Source organism: Ptychodera flava, chromosome 1 (genome assembly GCF_041260155.1).
Source record: "Ptychodera flava strain L36383 chromosome 1, AS_Pfla_20210202, whole genome shotgun sequence".
In the NCBI taxonomy this organism is placed as follows: Eukaryota; Metazoa; Hemichordata; class Enteropneusta; family Ptychoderidae; genus Ptychodera; species Ptychodera flava.
The window spans coordinates 10,730,980-10,753,400 of NC_091928.1; the positions used below are offsets into that span (position 1 = coordinate 10,730,980).

A 22,421-nucleotide genomic window follows, 5' to 3' on the forward strand; every position below is an offset into this window, starting at 1 on the left:
AGTCAAAATTTCAGAGTTAGAGAGTGGAGTTACTCATATTCATCATGCTTGACGGGGGGGGGGGGGGGTGGGGGGGGGTGTCACTTGAAATTTCTGAGTTTCAGGCCGTAAATAATGACGGCTCCCTTATATACAACGCATCACAAACTTGATGACAAAGAAAAAAAAATTTGCATTGCTACTCCATTTGAAAAAAAAAAAATTGATGCAGCTCTTACAGTAGAAAAAAAAATTGCTGTCACTGTGACAGGAAAAAAAAATTGCTCCCATACCCATTTCCTCCATACCCCCCCCCAAAATCAAATGGTTCTCCCCTTATGAAGCAGTCTGTAAGAAGTGTTGTGCTTCAGGAGCAAAATTAGTGTGAAAGGAAGATATTGTATAGCGCTGATTCTCACTACATGAAAGATGAAACACACATGCAAAGAAAATATCTGTAAAGGCATTTTTCCATCAAAGTCACAATACTCAACATCGTCAAACTCTAAGGTGATGTTGAACTTGTTCACCCATAATGCAACTAACATTATGTAACTTGACACCCCTGAAAAAGAACTCACGAAAGATGATACAGTTAAAATTGGTAAATAGGTGCTTTAATTGAAATATATAGAGACCTCTTGCATGTGATAAAAAGGAATATGTTTGAATGAAATCTTATTTGAAATTCTCAATGTTTGTGCTTGCAATTCAGTGAGAAGACTCAAAATCACCAACAAAGTATTGCTGTTTTTCTGTATTGCCCTTTGTATGATAAAAAATTAAACAGATAGCAGGCCAACACATTGACATTTCAAATCTTATCACATTTGAAGACAATCACTGGACATACGTGGGTCATGGTGCACTTTCCTCAGTTCACACATGCCAAAGTAATAGCTCCAGACATGAAAATAATAATGGCTGGCAAATTTTGATAATATCAGAAAGAAAGTAACATTGCATATATGTATGCTCCAATACATTGTCCTTGTGTCTATAGGGATTAAAAAGCTATTTAAGTTTGTAAGAATTACATCATCCATCAATTTTACTCCTTTGTACATGTATGTATCATTTATATGAAGATGCAATCCACATGGGGATTGGACTAATCATACCAGTGTGATAATTAATATGATCCTGCATTTGCATTGCCTAGGAGTAGTCTATAGTGATAGTGAAACTGTAGTCTCTTGTAAATGTTTGCTTTCCTAATGCTATGGCTCAGCTTTTAACATGCCATTTCAGTTATTTCCAGTCCCTGTTGTACAAAACTTTTCCCTGCACTGGGTATTTTTCAGCTTCAGACTTTGTTACTGTGACAAAAAGTGCCTGTCAATGGCTTCTTCCTCAGCCTCAGTCAGTGGTACTTTTCATCCATGAATGTAGCATGCTTCCTTCCTATGGAAAGGTAAGAAATGAGAAATTGAACAATTTAAAAATTAGAGACATGAGGACACTGAACTTTGATCATTGTTTGAAACTCTTTTCATGTTCAGGATGTCAGTTTGTTTAATCCTCTTTCTCCCAAGTGGTATTTATTTCTATGGTTTGTCTATGGAGCCTGTTAGAAAGAGGATTACATGGAGTCAAGATACTGCCAGGCATCAAAATTAGTGTTGTTCAATGATAGCCTACACTTGAGTATAACCCCTCACATTGTCTAATATTCACCCCATGATAATTCCTTCCAAAGCCCTCCCACAAAGTAAAATCCATGGCAAAGTCTTCCAAAGGAACCGATTTTAAAGATCCCATTCAAAGCAAACAATCACACAGATATACCTTGTTAAAGCAAAGCAGTCTGTGGTACTGTCTCAGATTTTGAAGCAGGGGGTTGAATGGAGGGAAATCACTTGCTTAACTGACATAGTTTCTATGGAATTTAACTTGAATAATGCAATACAGTATAGATAAAAGCTACATTTAGCATCCACTACATCCTAACTAAAAGGCCACTTTGAGACTGGTTTGATTAGCTGTAATACATAAACTACACATTTGTATAGACATCACAAAAACACACATCATTAGACAGTCTTAATTTAAGTTTAATTAAAGGGACAGTACACCTGTTACTTTTCTGATTTAAAAAAAAAAATGTTTTTGTACCAACTAAACTATCTTTTCTTCTCCCTTGAAATGTCAAGTTTTCACCTAATCAAAGTGCACTGTAAATTTTGGTGTGGACTAAAATTAATTTGCTAACAATCACAATTTCATATATGATATATGCTGTCTTCACAAGTTAAACACTGGACATGCAACACGCTTTTTGCAATAGAAAAAGACAGTGCAGTTGGTACAATTAAGAACAAAATTAATTACAAAATCATCAAAACTTACAGCTACTGTTCTGAGGGAACAAACAGAGTGTCTGACATTTGTTCTGAATAGATAGGTTGCAGTCAACTCAGATTGTATAGTTTGTTTTTAAAAATTATCAATACAAAAAAGGTTTCACTGAATTTCCCTGGATACCACAGTATCTGGTTTTGATGATATGAATATATGCAACCTATTTATACACATATCTAATGGAACCTGGATGTGACAGGATCAGACTCAGAGATGGTGGAGATCTTTTCACAAAAGCAGTTTATACCTCACTTAAAAGGGAAGAAAGGACAGGATAAAGGTCAAGAAGAGGTATTACTGCAGAAAACTTGGGAAGGAGAATAAAATTCCACAGTTTAATATCATCATTACTTCACGTCAGTTCCACATCCTAAGCTACCATGAGTGAGAGGAACAAAGAAACCCTATCAATGATAATTCATCCCTCCAGTGTGCATAAATGAGGTCTATATCTAGAAACATACTGACTGGCTGTAGGCCTAATGACTGAAAGTTACTAAAAATATTCCCCTTAATTTAAGAATTAAAGGAAATTATTTAATTTCAGGTAACTCACAACTTAACTGGCAAGCACATGTACATGTACTGTGTTGTCCTTACAACCACTCAGTACACTGGCACTATACTATATCATTAACAATTCACTGACCAGTTTTATATGGCTTCTCTTTCTCATTTCCAGAAGAACATGGTGCTTTCTTTTCCTTTGCATCTTTTCCCTTGAAGCTAAGCAAAAAAAAGCATACATCATGTATAAATCATTTAGCAAAACTAAATATTTTTACCTGAAGTCATGTAACTGAATATCCATCTTAGAAATGCAGAATGTCTGTATTTGACATTGCAGAAGAAGAGATAACTTATGAGCACTACTCAATCATGATTTGGGAGTACCTGCCAGACAGTATCACTTTCCCACCTGCACAGTCAGTAAAAAGCAGTATTGAGCCAAAAGTATATGTATTTTCAACCACTTGGCTTTATATGTTGTAAGAGCTTTAGTCTAAAAATCATGTGTACAGTATCTCTGTCTTCAGGGACCTTCAAATATTCAAGGATATATTAAAATGCACCGTATGGGAAATGTTTTGCTTCACAAGTTTTACTATCTGTAAAAAAAAATTAACAAAGAGAATATTCCCAAATCATGATTGTCGAGAAAGAAGGCTAAAAATGACAAGCTTTTAAAAAACAAGGTAACTTTCATTCTCATATTTTCAAATGACTTTGTATGGGAGACGTGATCTATTTACAATGCCAAATTTCCTTCAGTTAAAACACTCTAGACTGTAATGAAGCCTGATCTTCCAGTTCATCAATTTCATGTTCTGTGAGCACCATGCCCCTAAGAAATTTGCAAGATGCAAGAACAAGAGCATGTGCAGCATTCTGAGACAGTTGATGAATCCCAAGGCACCAGGAAAAAGTTTATTTACAAAACATGCACAGGCTATCATGTTTGCAATTTTCTTGGCAATTGATAGTTTTAGCTACATGAATATGGCACAGCCCCTGATATTTTAGGAGGGAGGTTGATGCAGTTGGTCTATTTAATAAGTTCGATGATGAGAAACCAACTCCGTTTTTGGCCTAAACGATTGAAAAGCAAACAAAGGGATACTTTGGAATGAAATTTATGTACAGTATACATGTAGTTCATCATGTGAGTGTTTGATGTTGATGACATCTTGTTTATCTTTTTTTGAAGTGATCGGATTGGTTGATATGCAAATGAGCCATTGGTTATTTGAGTCCACAACTGCAGAAGTGCCTTTGCTCAACTACGACAAAACAAGGAAGTAACAACAACAAATGCATAAAATGGTCTTATTTATTCCTATTTGTACACACATACTGTTGCGAAGTATTTGTACCATGATAACATGACTTCTAGATGCATGATACTATCTGAATCTATCTGGCATATATTTATACTGCATTAGGAAAATTATTCAGAACTTACAATATCACTTTTATGATCAACATCCTTTGGACAGAAATTCATGACAGCGATCTCAGGACTGGGATCCATGGTAGTGTCCTAGGACAGGTATCCATGACAACATCTTCACCCAACTCCTATAGCTTTAAAAGAACAAATCACATACACACCGCAGTGAGTTCAAAATGAAAGCTAATGACTGTGAGTCTTGATCACCACTTCTACAACCTTGGCACTTTTCCCCCCATGATTCAAAATAAATCAAATTGATGAAGCCCTAAACTGCCACTTCTGTGACTAATTTTACCCGTTTTTGTTATAAATGGCAAAAATGGCTTTCCCATATTATAGCAACCTAGAAGCTAGCACACATGTGAAAATCAGCCTTGGTAAATTTCCCCTTTAAATAGCACAGACTGCAATTTTTAAAATTTCATCAAACTTACAGCAGCTCACTGGACCCCATTAAAAGAGTATAAAATTGTATTTCATAATCACAGTTCTCCACAGGCCCATTAAGTATGGCAGCTAGCTGAGTGTTGGAATTACCCACTTACAAAACATGTAACAAAATAAGGCCACTTTGGAATGTGACTTTCTTTCAACTCTGTATTTTTGCGGTAGTTTTTGAAGGAATAAAACGTTTGGTATTTATCATAGTCAATACTCTTACAAAGTGTTTCAATTTCAAAGAAAATTTTTTTCTAGAAAACTGACCAGCTTCATGCTACATGTAACTTCACTTGATACACAGTGAAGTTCCATGTAGTTACAAAGTTGTTATTCTCAATTGCTTTTTGAGAGTCTATTCATAATGTGATCATCATGTCTACTGAGTAGAGTGACACGTTTAGGAAAGTTGTGACAGGTACTCAAATTTTAGGCAGATAGTATGCTAATGTTATGCTAAAATATGGAAATGAGGCAGCACAATTTTTCAATCCAATCGTGGAGACCTTGATGTTGCGATTTACAAGATTTATTATATTAATATGTAAACAGAATTGCTATTCCCAAATATGTCAGAGAATTTGCCGTCTTGATGTTAAGAAAAGGACGGTTTCATTGGATTTGTGAATACAGACTTGGGGGGGGGGGGGCAGAATTTGAGAAAAAAAGGGATGGGAGGGTCTCCTTTGGCAATCTCATGCATACCAATTAACACCCCGACCCCTGCTCATAAACTGCTCATAATTACTGAAGTCTCCCTCAGTTGAGTTTGGTACAAGAAACATAGCTTTTGATTGTTATTGGGAATTAAAACATACCATGAGCGTTAACACACTGAAATCTTGAAAATGTTTTGATAGTACAGCATGCCAGGAAATAAAGATTGTTCATGCTTCCATGTCGATTTATTCTCAGCAAAGTCAGCCACACGTCTGAATTAAATTCTGAGTGAATCGCAAACCATAAGACCTGGGAACTTGGTACATGATTATGGAATGTGAAACATAAATCAGGCTTACCCCTTCAGCATGGCTGACTTTCTGATTATTTTTTTTCCAAAGGATATGCTCGATAAACAATAATTATTGCTCGTGAACTTTATATTTATTAGCCAAGATTTAGTTTCAAACTCCCAAGAATACTATAATATTAACATATAATCTACGTATTCTTACTTCACTTGATGATATAATGTTTTAATAAAATCTCTTTCACCCAGGCCCATAGAAAAACTTCAAATATATTATATGTAGACAAAGAGGAAATATATAGGGGAAAGAGCATTCCTTAATTTAAGATACTTAAAAATACAACAATTATTGAATGTTTGGACTGGCCCAGGTATTCTAAGCTGGATTCGAATGCACAGTCAAAGGCAATGTGATGCCAATGGTAAAGGTTTACATTCACTGGGTAAAGGGCTGAACGAATAGCGAAGAATCAAGCGACAACTGAACAAAAGAAGAGTGAGCTCTGTCTCCAAAAATCTCCAGATTTCCGGTGGAAGCGCATGTTGGACATGGGCCCAGACGTGCACCGTTTGCAGTAGGACTCGGACTAAGTCACCTCGACCCCTGTCCGTTTCGACCCCAATATTTCACACTCTCTTGTTGTGCTCACCTCTACCTTGTCATATCTTTCTTGTTTCATGACGTTTTACTGAATAGATCATGTATCTTTCCTGGGAAAATTGGCTTCTAAAACAAACAATTTAGCTGTTTCGATACACAAAATGCGGAGACACTTTTACGACCAAGTGCAGCGCGCAGACTGTTCATGGTTTTTGGCGACTTTGATGGACCCGGCCTAGCCCTACGTACAATGCTGTGTGTTCCAAGAGTTATATGGGGAGGCCATACAAGGCCGGGAACACACAGCAAGGACACCGCCCGGTAACCTGAGAGGTCTGCCAGTTGCGAGCTCGGCCAGTGCCCGCGCCGACCAACTCGGCCAGTGGGAGAGGTCTACCACTTACATTGCGTACATTTTCTCTTCACAGTCAACAGATGCTGTTATATGCATGCCAATTTAGTTTTTTTATGTTATTTTGTTGAACATTCAGTAAACAACGAGAACGTCTGACGTAAAAACACATTGGTCGACCTCACCCTTTCAACAGATCGCGGGTAGGGAGTACGATCGAGAGGTATAAATTGGCAGTAACAATGACTTAATCATTGATCGTTGGATGAATAACGTTTTATGCTATGGTTTGACGGTAGTAAATCGTAGGTTCAAAGGTATTTTAATGGAAAGCAAAATACGATGTACCACATTCCGGCCGATGTCATCGTGTAGTTAGCGTTGAAGCGAGATAACCTCCATGGCGGAAGGAAGTTTGCAAACATCGCGCTCATGAATGACATTGACATTGCTTAGCGAGACCTAGAAAAGAGAAGAATATTGTAGTCTCATCATATAACCATACTCCTACTGGCCCAGCTCGCAACTGACTGACCTCTTTTTATTCGGCCCGGCCTGGCCCTGCATCAGAATTACACGGCGGCCGTGGTATGCCGGCCTGGCCCTGCATCAGAATTACACGGGGGCCGTGGTATGCATAACCGCGGCCGCTGTGTAATGAACCACACGTAACTGTGCCCTGAATACCGTGCTGTGTGTTCCCGGCGTTATGCGGCGTCCCACCGCACACAATGTATCTGTCGAGCCATTCGGGTGCGTTCCCGACGTTACAAGGTTCCACTAAAGTCTTTCAAAGTGCTATGAGCATCGAAAAATCTGAGGACGTACTTTCGAGATGATAATGATACAAGTTTCATTCATACAGAAGGGGTCGAAACGGTCAGGGGTCGAGCGTGGGTCGAGTGACTGGTAGAAGCCACTGCAGCTCACAAGTTACCCGCGACAAAAATCGGGAAAGGGTTAACGTTATTAGCTTCATAACAGCCGCACAGTGTCTTATAGGAATACAAAGCAGTAGGCACTTACCACTATCTTTCTTTAACTTGAACAAAAACCGGGAACGTAGTTAGTGTTCGGTAGATGTGCTGTACCGCGACCCTCCACGACCGTGGCTGTACAGTCGGTCCAGCTGGCTGAAGCTGTTCGCACTAGTTACGCACACACGGCAGACATAACCATCCGAGTTCAGAATATAGTGCGTGCCGTGTTGGGCTTAATTGACACGTTAAAGGTTGATAGTTTGGTGTAATTGTTTGACATTAAGCAAGTACTATACTTTTAAACAATTACTAAGAAGATACAAATAGATGAAACTTTGAAATTATGATCCGCTACCTCCGCTACCCTTCGCTACCCAAAATCTCATTTGCATAAATGAATCGTGCCTCATATCCTGCGATAATGGTTGGATCCTTGCAAATTGCATGGTACCCTGTAATATTTTTGTCTCACAAATTAAACGACAATTCAGGTTACAATGTTGCAGTGCCATATGATACTCCCATTTCTGAACTATTCAACAGGTACCATCGTGGGTTCAACAATAACTGCGATCATAGGAATAACTGCTGTGATTTTCCTAGCGGTGTGTATTTGCAGAAGGTTCGTTGTTTTTCATTCGAAACTCAACTCTTGCATAGAGAATTTGTGAGATATTAGAAACTATGCATAGCGTTTGGATATGATCTGCAATGTCCAATGTCTCAGCTACACCTACAAGGAATGGATTGATTTTATTGCTAAATGTCCATTGACAAAGTGGTATAATACATGCGTTGTCACCCTACTATTGATGAATGAATGAATAAATTAATGAATAAATGAATGAATGAATGAATAAATGAATGAATGAATGAATGAATGAATGAATCAATCAATCAATCAATCAATGCATGGATTGATTGACGGATGGATGGATGGATTTATGTAAGTTCGTACTCATACATGGACATACATACATACATACATACATACATACATACATACATACATACATACATACATACATACATACATACATACATACACATTATTATATATTATTATACACATTATTATATAGATAAAATGTATCATTACAGATGGTAAAATGATTCATATATTTATTTTGGTTTCTGTTTACTTTTATGATTAACATTACACAGGAAGTCTAGTAATTCACAACATAATGTTGTGCAAGGAGATTACGAGGTCACTGAAACTCATCCACATGAAACTCGTGACAGATCCATAGATCCGGTTTCCAGTCAACAGCAAGACAACTTTGAAGACACGTGCCAAGGCATCTCAGGACACTCACACAAACCTGAACACTCTTACCAATCCAGCATTGTGGAAAACATAGCATACGACTCAGCAGGCAAAGCCGAAGACGACGTCTAAACAGAAGCTGATTATGCCACAGTACAAACAGTGGCGAACTGGTCCAATTAAGCTATTCTAAAGGAATCTAACAACCAAATCAACAACGTAAATAATGGTGGCTTGGGAGTCGATTGACAATTAATGTGCAGCACGTGACTGAAAATGAAAGCTATGGCGATGATTAGAATATCTGAACGGACTATTCAATGTTGTCATTTATGATTGAACTTGTCAGTAATTTCTGGATTAGATTTGTACCTGGTAGACAATCTATTCCCAAATGAATCATTTATCTGTACTTTATAAATCAAATGTATTGACTGTTCATTTCACTTTCTGGCTTCCGGTGGATTTACATCGAGATCACTTTTTTTAAAGTAAAAGGCGATTAAAAGCCTGTAGAACTACAGGCGGACTACCGAAGCCCCTGCAATCATGTCAAACGAAACGCAGCTAAATTGGTACACATATTATAACACTTCAGCTTTATTGTATCCCTTCGTGTGTTTTTATAACAGTAAAGTGATGATAAGAAAAAGGAAACTATTTTGCTTGGAAGGTAAAACTGTAAAAATTGCGTGAGTTATTGATACAGAGGTTTGAGACCTAATGTATGACTGAGTATCGTCATAACGCAATAAGTAGATATAATAAAGTATCTTTTTATTGATAAAGTAAGTTTTGCACATTTGAATTTCTCATTGTCAACAAAAATATCTTTTAATACGAGCTATGTTGACAATTGTGCATTTTTTTTCCATATATAGTACAGTAACTATTCTCACTTATATACTTGTATAAATATTCAGACTAATGTAACTGTTCGTTCCCCTTTCTATTACTGGGTGCTACCTAAACCCGTTGCTATGTGTTTGAAATCATATACGGCAACCATCATATGTTGAGTTTGATGTAGAAACTAAATTTCCCTTTTGTGAACAACAAAAGGTAATAATTTTCAAACAGAAGAGCCCACCTAGAACTGGAGATGCATGAGCACTGTTCCATCAACCGAAGAAAAGGCTTCCTTTCAGAGCATATCAATTCGCGAGACTGGTTCCAGTTTCCACTACACTTCCAATCAATTGTTTGTGCACATGTACCCCATCACATGATGATTCTTAAAGCTTACGTTATATCACTTTTGTTCTCAGATTACATTAAGGTTGTGTGAGCCTTGAAAGCTAAAAACTTAGACATTTGCTCAAACTTTCCTCATTGAATATTTCATCCTTTCCCTTTCAAATTCAAGAGTAAAAATTGAGGGTCAAATTTTCGTATTAGAGAAACAAATTACCAAAACTTTACCGAGATATGAAATTCAAAATAGCCGCCATCCTTGTGTTAAATGTATAGGGGAAAAAACAATTTTCGATTTTCAAAAAACTAAGACCGTGAAAGGTTTTTGTGCACCAAAACCTCTTAAATGAGCCCTAACAAGCGGTAGATCAGAAAAGAATTGTAAAAGTTTGAGAGTCAGAATATCTGTCCCCGAGGCGCATTCTACCTTAAGAAACATACCTCGAGATTAGAAATGAGACGATTTCTGTCATCGTACAACATGTATAGTTTTTGTACATAAACGATGACAATCTTCTATTATGCTAATATGTATATTTACTGAGGTTGGAATTTTCCGTAGTTTTGAATAGTGATGTGTTCAATATGCCTTTTGCAGGGCGGGATCATCTTTAGTGAAGCTTTGAATTCCACATTTTGATTGCATGAAATTGTTTTACTCTTAGTTTGTGTAAACAAGGTTGTACTTTATATAGTAGACATGGATACATGTAACTGTGTCAACCGTTATGTTAATAAATGTTAAAAATCATTTACAACGTATTAAAAGAACTGTATAGCCTTATTTGGACATGAATTTTGCGAGAAATTTTTAACACTCATATAATATTTACTGTGTACAGACCCTACAAACCATGTAAAACTCAAGGCAGACAAATGCATTTAATAAACGGAAGGGTTGCAGGGTCCTGCAATTGAGTGCAAAGAAGTCATCCATCAATAACACATACCTCTAGAATGAAATTCAATCTACAATGCAAAAGCCGAGAAGAGCAACACCTAGCTGACTTTGTCGCCAGTGAGACCTGAATGATTGCAAAGCTGGTCATCTGTGAGCAATATGAATATTTGTTTATGATGAATGGCATTACTATGAAGAATCATAGAGGGCGGTGTATCCTAATCGTCAACAAAAAATGGCCACAGTATTTGTCAATCTATTCACGACTTGTGCACCATCATAGTTCCATATATCGGAACTACATAACGACCTTGCTTTACCAAATAACATGCTGCTTTTATGTGTGGTACTGTGTTGTCTCTTAAATTCCTGAATTTCAATATGTATCTGACTTGAGTAAACACACTTACTCTTACATCTGCTTTCTATGAATTGTCACGTGCACCTTGTACATGTGGGCCTAAGGTATCCAACTTGTCCAAGTTTAAACCCACGGGGTGTAAGTGTGCGTTCATATCATATTCATATTTGTTCATATTTGTCTCGTTGCAGTCGGTACTTGTTCTGCTGTTCGGCTTTGTATTGATATTTATGAGGCGGTGAAACTGACATTACACGAGATTATTTTTTCAAATGTTAGAGATCTTCAACGTGTTGACTGTTCATTCGCAGGTTTACTAATTATTACACTGGTTGCAATAGTAGCGCTGTGAACTTTCTAACCACTGGAGCATGTAGTGTTCATGTGTATGCGTATAGCATTCGCTCAACTAACCTTATGGCGTTAGCATACAAAAATAGCGGCAACAAGTATTTGATGAATGAACGAAGATCCTGTCATCTGATAAAGCGGAAATTTACAAATTGCAATGCGAGATACTTCGCACTGTTCTCATGGGATCCTGTGGATGTGCCTCTCTCTAAATCATTTTTACTCAAGAGACTGAGGTTACTGGATTTACTCATATACTGTAAGTAGTAAAATCATTAATGTCCTCCAAAGAATCCCATGCAATTACAACGAAATGTAAAATTACATCAGAGTCACAGAAATCTGAAACTTACTCGGTCACATAAAATACTACAGTGCAAAAAATGCCCCAGAGGACATTAAATTGAATTTAACGACGGTGAGGGCGCATTGAGTAGTACCCTGTCGAATGTTTCAAACTTTTGACCAGGAAATTCAGGATTGTTTTGACAGTTATATTTCCAATTTGCTCATACTGGATTGGACGGTCGTGATTGAAAATATGTGCCCGAATAGCGAAGGCTACCTTCTTTCTTTATACAGCTAGCATTCAGGTTTTTACCGCTGCGAAAGGTAAGAATGACTTTACTGTTCAAGGTAGGTAGCTTTCTTAATTTAGATAGAGGTATGTTTTTCACCAGTCGTAAAATGTCAGGATGGTTTGAGTAAGGGCTAAATTTATTACCACTCGTATAGAGTGAATGGAATTCTTGATATGATATATCAAAACGTTATTAAGGACAAAACGATTAAAGGCATCGTGATTAAATGAACTTGAATTACCTGAGCTTGATATGGCACTGTATAAGAAATTTAGCCGTGAAAATCCACGTATCCAGAACTTAAAGGATACTGCGTGTAGACGCATACAGAAACGAAAACTCGGTTTGTCCAAATTTTACGCTAAACCTTAAATAATATCTCTTCAGTTACAATTTCTGCTACAAAAGTGGAATTCACTTGCACTGACAACATTACCACACAACCTAAATATTTTAATTGGCACAAAAAGGATTTTTTTTTGATCGAGAAATGTTTATTGTAATAGCAAATGGTCTTTTAAATGCTGAATGATATATTAGGAATTTCCTCTGATCACATTAGTTCACGGCATACATGTGTAATCGAGTGGACAGTCAGTATTTTGGTGGAATTAATTGTTGTTGAAGAAACTATGTCAAATGAGGAGAGTCGGTAGGAATTTGTAATTTGTGTGCCTGAAAACTCTTATTGATGCGGGCTACTTTGGTTTTTACAATTAGAGGAGGACACAATTTCGAAAATCTCAGCCATTAAGGAAAGTACATGCCTCAAGTGCGGTTTAAAGCGGCGCCTCCTACTTATTAAAGCGTGATGGATCGCGGCTGAGGTATCAAAGTCACAAAAATTGAACTTGACTAAGAAAAGTGATGGTTTAGAATGTTCAGGTATGAATGACCACATAAACAGCTTTTAGAAAAAATGAAATTACCATTTGTATGAGGTCATAGATGGATGAAATCCCAAATTAATGTACCTGTAGTTCATTACAGCTTCAGTGTCTGTTTATTGAGTTTGATGAATAAAAATGGATGAGCAGTATGTCATCGCGGTCATAGGTCGACATAGCCGTTATTGTGGAGTTCGATGTGATACTTACGAGGCGAATGTCTCAAAGGAATCAATACGTTGGGGAATACAAAGATCTCACTAATGACGTCATCAAGACAAGTTCTGCTTATCACGTGCAATCTTTCCGTTTAAAATGTCATGAAATAACTACTGAATTACCGACGTCACGTGCACTCTTACACATTTGCTATGTCATGGTCGATTATCATCAGAACATCGATATACTCTAACATAAGCAGACGATGCAATCATTCGTACTAGAAAAGCTACACACAATCAATACTGTTAAATCAGATTATATATATACATATATATATATATATATATATATATATATATATATATATATATATATATATATATATATATATATATCGTGATGTTTACAAGTTCCTGACCATAAGTGTTGTGATTACAACTGTAACAGCTCACCTACGAGGTGCGATTAACGACTCATACCATGAAAAACAGGCCAATCTTCTCTAAAATTTGAAAATTACTACCAATAAATTGTCGACATTTCATTGAGCCCAGTAATAAGATTTGCAGATTTCACCATAATTTCAATATATCATACATTAAAATAATCCTTTGGAACCTCCATACCAAATATCAAAGCTATCGACTTGCAGGTTTTGAGAAACAAATATTTTGACCAAAAATGGCAAAAATTGCCCCCAAAATACAAAATTGTATATATTTCATCATAATTTCAAAAGATCACATTTAGTTCATCTGTAGGAACCTGCGTATCAAATTTCAAAGCTATCAGACCAGTAATTTTTGAGGAACACATTTTTTGACCAAAAATGGAAAAAATTACCCCAAAAAAACAAATTGCAGATTTCATCATTTTTTCAAGAAATATCATTAAGATCATTTGTAGGAACCTGTTTACCGAATTTCAATGCTAGCAGATGAGTAGTTTTGGAAATACAGTTTTTGACCAAAAATGGCAAATATTGCCCCAAAATTACAAAAGTACTGATTTCATTAGAAATTCAACATATTAATTAGCTCATCTGTAGAAACATGTATACTAAATTTCAAAGCTGTTAGACCAGTACTTTTTGGGAAACACATTTTTTAACAAAAATTGAAAAAATTGCCCCAAAAATACAAAATTGCAGATTTCATCATAATTTCAATGAATATCTTGTAGTGTATCTATTGGAACCTGTATACCAAATTTCAAAGCTATCAGATGACACTATGACACTAAGTGACCTATGACACTAAGTGACCTATGACACTAAGTGACTGTCACAGGGCATGACTTTCTCGATAGGTTTGAATATCGCAACGGAGGCAATCATGGAGTTAAGGGACTGGTCAGTTCCTTCGGCCTGGGGGCGGTGGATTATTTTTGCCGACGTCAAAAAATGGCTGACCGCCTACTCCAAATTTTGAAAACAGGGTGACCCCCACTCGATAAACGGTAAAACAAAATGTGGAATATAAATTATATATATATATATATATATATATATATATATATATATATATATATATATATATATATATTATATATATATATATTATTATACATGTCAGTTGTAAGATAGGAATTTTAAAGTCTCAACTTTAAAGGTTGAATATAGTAATTTGAATGAACTGTGAATGTATTTCACACTATGCTTAACCAGATGGCCTGAACTGTTGTCGAGAAATGGATGTCAATCATTAACATCAAAGAGTAAAAAGCAGTAAATCAAAAGCTTTGATGGGTTTTAAGACTTGTCAGCCATCCAATTAAATCTCCTGAGAAGCCATAGAGAGCTATTTTAGCCAAATCTGATATGTGCAGTGTCTGAGAGGACTTTTCTTTTAACATTGAAACCATTAAAAGCACAGCTAATAATGACGAAAACTGCCTTTTGTGAACTATTATTTTAGTCATAAAAAGCATCTTTTTACAGAAAATCTGTGCCACAAAGGAAAATAGTTGCATGTCTGATATATTAAAATAATGCGCTCGAAGAGCACGCTGAAAATATTAAACATACAGATATCTCTGATATATGTATGTTATATATATTTAAGTAAGGTGTGCTGAAAAATATGTCTGATTATTGAAGTTTCGCAACCGAAGGGCGCGCCGAAAAATGCAACTGAATGATGAAATTTGTGGCTGACACGATGCATTTTAGGCAAGTATGAGCCCGTGTTAATATTAAAAAACAAACTGACCCCCAAGGGTGGGCATTTCAAAAACATGGTGACTCCCTATCACCAAAGTCAAAACCCGGGTGACCCCCATGAATCCATCGCCCTACAGGCCAAAGAAACTGACCAGTGCCCAAGGCCAGCATGCTGATGCTTTTCAAGTTCTAATTATCTAATAACTTAACCATAGCGCTCATCTTTTGAGATAGGACATACCTTGAATTATCACCCACTCTCTTTGATGATCGACAGGCAAAACAAAAGAGCAATCCCTCTATCGTGCATGTTTGTTCACTCCCACAAAAGAGAGACGTTATTTTCGTCTATTACAAGCTGGTGCGAGTTGAAAAACTTTTATTACCGAAGTTCAAGGTTATGTACCTTGAGTGTCCAGTACTCTGCGAAGCATAATTCCTAACGCACAGCGCTTTCGGCCGGTCGCTATTGACAACGGCGAACATTGTATCAATTTATTTTCAATAGATTATCGATCGAAATCTGCTTGGGTGCTGCTCGTGTAATTCATGTCATGCCATGAATATTTCCCCAAATAACCCGTATATTTTGACTTATTTACCATAACATCAAGGTTTCTGTTGGTTTCTTGTACTCAAATGAAATTGACGACATTTTTTTCAGTTTTTGTGATACTTTTACGTTTCAGTGTATTTTTGCGCGCTTTGGCCTAGTTTGCCGCCACTGTGAGCCGGGAACGACCTGCGAGTATGCAACACAACAATGTATCAATTTCCGACAAAAGAATATCGATCGATAACGTTCACTGCACGATTGCCTCCGTTCTGTGTTATTTTTTCAGTTTACTGGAATTTTCATGGTTCATATTCGCTAAAATTTTGTATAAATTACGACAACTTTACAGGTATTTGGTCTGTACAGCTTAAGAGACGCTTACTGATTACAATGCGCCAATTTGAGACCCTTGTTCTGTGTATGTAAACGCCGTCAGATCGCCATTTTATTCCGGGCAAGAGTATATTTCCCCGGTATATTTCAGTGATCGGAATAAATAAAATGCAAATAAAACAAGTTTCGTGAAGAAATGCAGAAATCTAAAAACCACAGGAATTTTGTATATCAATTAAAGGATCGCCGTGCCGCTTTTCACCATCATTGGTTCAGATTTGAAAAAATTGAACCTGAGAGAAGTGTGCAACCTTTTTGGTACATTAGACGCCATCGATTTCTATGGGAAATCGAGCTTAGGCCTATAGTGAAATGATTTTATGTGTACGATAAAATGTACTCATAGCGTTTAGTAATGATCGGATGGCGTTACACAGCTGGGCGAACTTCCTGTTTTACGATAATTAAATTGTGAAAATTACTGACTGCTAAATTGCACACGCCGGCTACGTAGTGGGTTGGTTGATTTATCGTATGGCAGGCTGCAACACCACGTCATACAACGAGACGTTATAATCATGTCACTGTTTAACATGTTTTTATGACGATACGAACACGAAAAATTGTAAAATATGTCTTTTCGATCATGAAAATTATAAGAAAACTACTTTAGATAATTTTCAGCCATTGCAATGAATTTCATGAAACAACAGCGATCGGGCCGCAGACGCCCTCCACCCCCACCCCCCCCCCCCCCCCGCCCATCCCCGCTTCTGCAAAGTAAGTATGTTCTGGAATGAAACAAAAGTGTACTGTTGAAGCGCGGGAAATAGAAAAAAGGATACCAGTCGCGAATCTTTCCACTTTGAAGAGACAGTGAACTCCGACCAAAGCCGTCAACTGTCAGTCTGGAGAATTACATATATCACTTTATTCAAGTGAGCAATAGCCTAAAAAGCTATTGTATCAAATTTACTAATTCTTCCTAAAATCATAGCAAACACTGTCACTCCTCACTTCCAAGTCACTACTGGAAGCTTTGCAATCTAAGCACAAAAAGTTTTACAGTACTTATTCCAGAAACTTCTCGATTTGTCGGCTGCTTTTGACACAAACGACTACAACCTGCGGCTACTAAACCGACTTTCACAGCTTGAGAGTATAGCACTTCAATGGTTCTACATCCCTGCTTTCCTTTGACCTTTCAGGTTTGAACCAATCCGGCTACCGTGGCGGCTAAGGGGTTTTATCAGAGATTTAGCCCAACCAGCACAGCTTCAATATTTCATAGTCTGCCTGAAGACGTGGCTCAAAAACTTAACATCCAACGCCAAAACTAGATTTGTACTATTGATAAATCCTGTTTGAAAAATGCCAAACTACGTGCTTCGGATCGGCAACGACAGCCGGCAGAGAGAAAAAGATATATTTCAGTTGCAACCTTAAATTGCTGGAGCTTGTAACGCTGCTTGGCTCGTGTACGGCTTGGTGCAAACGAGAGATAGTCGGAAGCTAGAATATCAACCAGATTATCGATTATCTTATTCTGCATAGTAGGCTGGCACTTTAGTCATCTACGTTTCCACAGCTATCATGATGCATCTATATAGTGCGTGAAATACATTGTTCGTAAACAAGAAAGTCGCACCTGCGTGTGTCCGACGACGGCTTCCCCTTTAAACAATCTTTTATATCTTATCAGAGTTCAGTTTTAGATTTTTCCGTAATTCATTCATGAATAGACGAAGCACACCGTTCCTGGTTCAAGTCGGTGAATTTCTAAAATTAAAATCTTTTGCAGTTTCACATGTTTCTCTCCTTTTTCATACAAACCTATTTAGAATTTGGCAGCCCAGCCCAGGTTTTCCTAGCGTTTGAACGCGTTACCTTTGAGTCTGCGCAATCGTGAGTTAGTTTCACGGGAGAAACGCCCCTGTACAGTGCGGACGCAGATACCCGAGACGCGCAAAATCGATTTTCCTTCGTGGGTGGTATGGAACGCGAAAATTTCAAAAAAAATCACTAAATCTAGCGCTTCACATTGTAAAGAAATATCGCCTGTAGTTCATCGAGAATTCAACTTATGTTAATTATAACTAGGCGAATTGAAAGATAAATAGTTAGATTTACCAAATCGTACATTATTTAGTGTCTTATTAGTTTATATCGCTGAAAATCGCGAAGTCAAAATGTTGTCTCGTGCGTTTTGACAGAAAATACAACTCATTCACTCCTGAATTTTCCGGTCATGCTCATTACATGTTTCTTCTCCAAGTTTGATTTTGTCACTGTCCTTTTACACAGACATCCAACTAAAAACGCTATGCCCACAGTTTTGGCGATAAGGCCGTGAGACGGAAATGTTAACTTAAAATAGCACTGCCATGGCGGTACAGGTTGTCCTTGCAAATCCCTAAAATAACAACTAAAGCGCATGCGTGAAGGTTGCCCTCTAGCGACGATACTCATTATAGCGTTTCTCAAATATAATTTTTACAATAACACAAACGGGATTCGAACCCCCACACACTCACAGCAACATCGCCTAGCTGCTAGGCCTCACACAAAACCAGTCGGCTACCGTTTACCGTTTCTCATCCTGAACTTTTGCGCCGGAGAAAGTATCTCCCCTATAAAAGTGCAGAAAATTAAGCATAAAAAATGAGGCGATTTACTGTTCGCCTTGTATCTCTAAAGTGGCCAATATAAATTTAGTAAAAAAACATAAATGAACTATTACTGATTGTCACTGATTTTTCTGAAATGCACACTTGCATATTGAGCCAGAAAGGGAAAAAAAATTACAAGTATCACAGCTTCAAGGCTATACCTGAGTTCAGTATTTTAACAATTATTGTTCTAAAAGTACGGTTATGCGATTTACCTAAACTAAAATACATATTTTTATAAATCTTTTACAATTTGATGCAATAAGTATCTTATAACAATACAACAAAAATAGGCCCTATAAACTTTATTTAACTCTATAGCCATGATAGGTATACGCCTCTTTTCACAATGGTCAAACACAAAAGAAAACTTATACACAGAAGACAGAGTACAGGATGATAACAACAACGTTACAACACAGACAGGTTTCATGTAAAAGTGTCGAAAACGCTTTGTCGATAAAATTTGTAACAAGCCTGCTTAAAACCTCTGACACTTGTACAACTTCTTATTGCTGAAGGCAAATTGTTGTACAGGTAATTACTCAAAAAGACTGCTTAAATAATTCGGTTCTAGCAAATGTAACTTGTAGAGCTTTATTACTAATAAATCTTAAAATCTTTGTGGATCTTTGTACTTCGTTGTTATATCCCGGATGTATGGAGGAGACTGGCCACAACATACAATTGTAAACATACACTATTAGGTTGTACTTATAGCGATGGGATAGCAGATACCATTGTAGAAGTGTAAACATTTCAATGGATGAGGTACCAATGTCACAATTCAAAATCAGTCACATTGCCCGCTTTAAAGACAGTTCAAGTGATCCATATCCTTTTGACTACAACAACCCCAAATACCGAGACCATAATCAAAATATGGTAAAATGAAACTGTTATAAAATTGACGCCTTGCTGAAACTGGTAAAAATGCTTAAATTCTGGCAAGAAGATACAGATCACTCTTTATTTTTCACAATACTATCAACATGACTCTGAATCTTCCACACCAAGCAGCTTTTCGCTTTCTACATTTTCAATATCACTGTCACCATCTTATAATGGAACTTTGAGTTCATTTTCAACCAAAATTCATAAAATTGCAGCAAATCTAGATTGTAATAATGATTAATGTCTTTAATAGAAATAAATCATTGTTGTAATGACATGTCAAAAAGAAATTTAAATGTTTCAGTCTTGTCACGCATAACGTTCACTGGCCGTCAGTCCATGTAGTGTTGATCTGAAAGAATAAGTTCACAACACTTATTAATAAACATGCATATTAAAAACCAGCAAATTTATTATTTATTATACACATGTTTTTTAAAGTATTTGTCAATGATTATTTGTCAAGTCCTCAGTCACTTGTTAGGACAATTTAGTGCGTAAATTGTAAAAGAATGACACTCTTTGAAAATTATCACTTCAATGGATAAACATGCATGATATATTAACAGATATCAGTACAGATATTGTTATATAAAACAGGATTTTCACAAAACATCCTTCCATATCAGCTGTTCTGTGGAATCGTCCGACTGAAATGCTCTCATTGTTTCTGATAGGATCTCATCTCACAAACTTAATGCACATCCGATGTGAACTCCCAATAGACTCCCTAATGATGCTTGATATGAACTTCAGCCTAATTAGTATACAGCATCGCCCTCTAGACTAACATTTTCTCTAGTGTGTACAGGTGAAGCTAAAAAATAGTCACTGCTATGGCTAAAGACGCGGGTCATAGGAAGGGGGCTTTGTTTTTTTCATGTTTAATACTACGTCACATTGTAAACACTCAGAGGAAAATCAAAATGCAAGAAGATCGTTATTGACGATAAACTATAACAGGTATGGATTCAGAGACGTATTGGAAGCCATCGATGCTGGTTATTGAGTAAACTATAGCTTTTTGACAGGAAAATCCGTCTCCGAATCGGCTGTACGTGCGTATAGCGGCTATTCCATTTCCCGACTTCCTATGTTTCTAATGCATACCAAAGCGGCCATCACCGTATATCGAACAGCAAGTGACTGTGGCTCGAGGGTAACTTGCAGGGTATTGTTTTTGAAATACCGCGCCTGTTATAGCTATTCTGCATGATAATACATTAAGTAAGCGACAGAAGATTGTCAACTTAATGCTTCCCTAACAAATAACTGGATTAAACGACCGTGATACTAAATATGAATATTGTGAACGAAGTTTATATCATCAATTATATCGCCTGGAAAGAATGTACTTCCGGTTTTCAGGTGTCTGCATTTCATACGCTATCGTACTGTCAAATGACCTCCTCCAGAAGCGATATTCACAAAATCTATTCCTATACATAAACTGTTACGAAAATTACCAAAATTGTTCAAGATAAGGCCGTGAGACGAAAATGTTAACATCAGAAAGCAGGACATAATACCGACAACTTTCTCCTAACGATACAATCCACTATCGTCAGCAATGTCAATTTTCTTTGGGCATATTTACATTATTTAGAGGAGGATTACTGCATGAACGGTCAATTTTGATCGGAGACCAGTATTCTTAAAATAAGATTACTTAAAATATTCGATCTCAAACTTACTTGACGAAATTAAACGAAAATTTTGAGAGCTTCACCTACCTGAACCGTCACCCAGTCAGTCTGATGTTGCTCTGAAGCGCACGCCAGGACCCCTTGGCAACGATGGAATTTGGCATAAGCATGCTTAGCAACAACGGAAAAATCGCATAATATGCGTCCGCACTGTGTATAGCGTTCGCCCCACTCATCGCGTTCACCCCACTCAAGCGTTTCACATGAAAACAGAACACAAATCATCGCGTTTACCCCACTCTACGCTCAAGATACTCATTACCGTAGTATCTTGTCCGAAAACAGCGGGGTTTCGTCGGGGTTGAGATTCCCATTCGAAAGTTGGGCCGGATCAAACTGCACCAAACTCTGCCATTACAAAACGGGACGAAAACAGCAATAAATGAACATGAAAGACCCGTAGGACCTACAGGCTACAAAACCATATTTAGATTACTAACGTCGCCCGGAATGACACACCCAAACGCCATACTGTTACACAGCCATCGGGAGAATGATGAATACAAATAAACCTTAATTGGTTATAATACGAGTCATTTTATCCTGTGCAACCATAGCAAACATTTAGAGCGAATTGAGCTAAGATTGGTGGATGACTCTATGTTGCGCTATGTTATCGTATTTATGTGCAAAAGTCACGTGTTTCGTCGAATGATATAATTTGTCCTTTCCCCCCCCCCCCCGATAAAGTATTACTATACATTTTAGTGACAACGCAATCGTTATTTTGTGTCATTTCGTCAATTTTAAGATTTCAGTA

The 22,421-nt window shown here is 37.2% G+C and overlaps 1 protein-coding gene and 1 long non-coding RNA gene across 2 annotated transcripts in view; one reads left to right on the top strand and one right to left on the bottom strand.

Annotated features, from left to right (window-relative positions):
- LOC139130061 (uncharacterized) overlaps positions 1–10,613 on the top strand; it is a 44,209-nt gene extending 33,596 nt beyond the window's left edge. The window contains exons 9-10 of the mRNA XM_070695782.1: positions 8,179–8,257; positions 8,800–10,613. Coding sequence (XP_070551883.1) covers positions 8,179–8,257; positions 8,800–9,037 — 317 coding nt within the window. The 3' untranslated portion in view covers positions 9,038–10,613. The remainder of the gene's footprint in view (positions 1–8,178; positions 8,258–8,799) is intronic.
- Positions 575–7,989, bottom strand: LOC139129944 (uncharacterized). The gene is made up of 4 exons (XR_011551725.1): positions 7,682–7,989; positions 4,304–4,425; positions 2,990–3,066; positions 575–1,383 (listed from the first exon to the last, which is right to left on the bottom strand). It is a non-coding gene; the product is annotated as an uncharacterized lncRNA (long non-coding RNA).
- Positions 10,614–22,421: the final 11,808 nt, after the last annotated feature.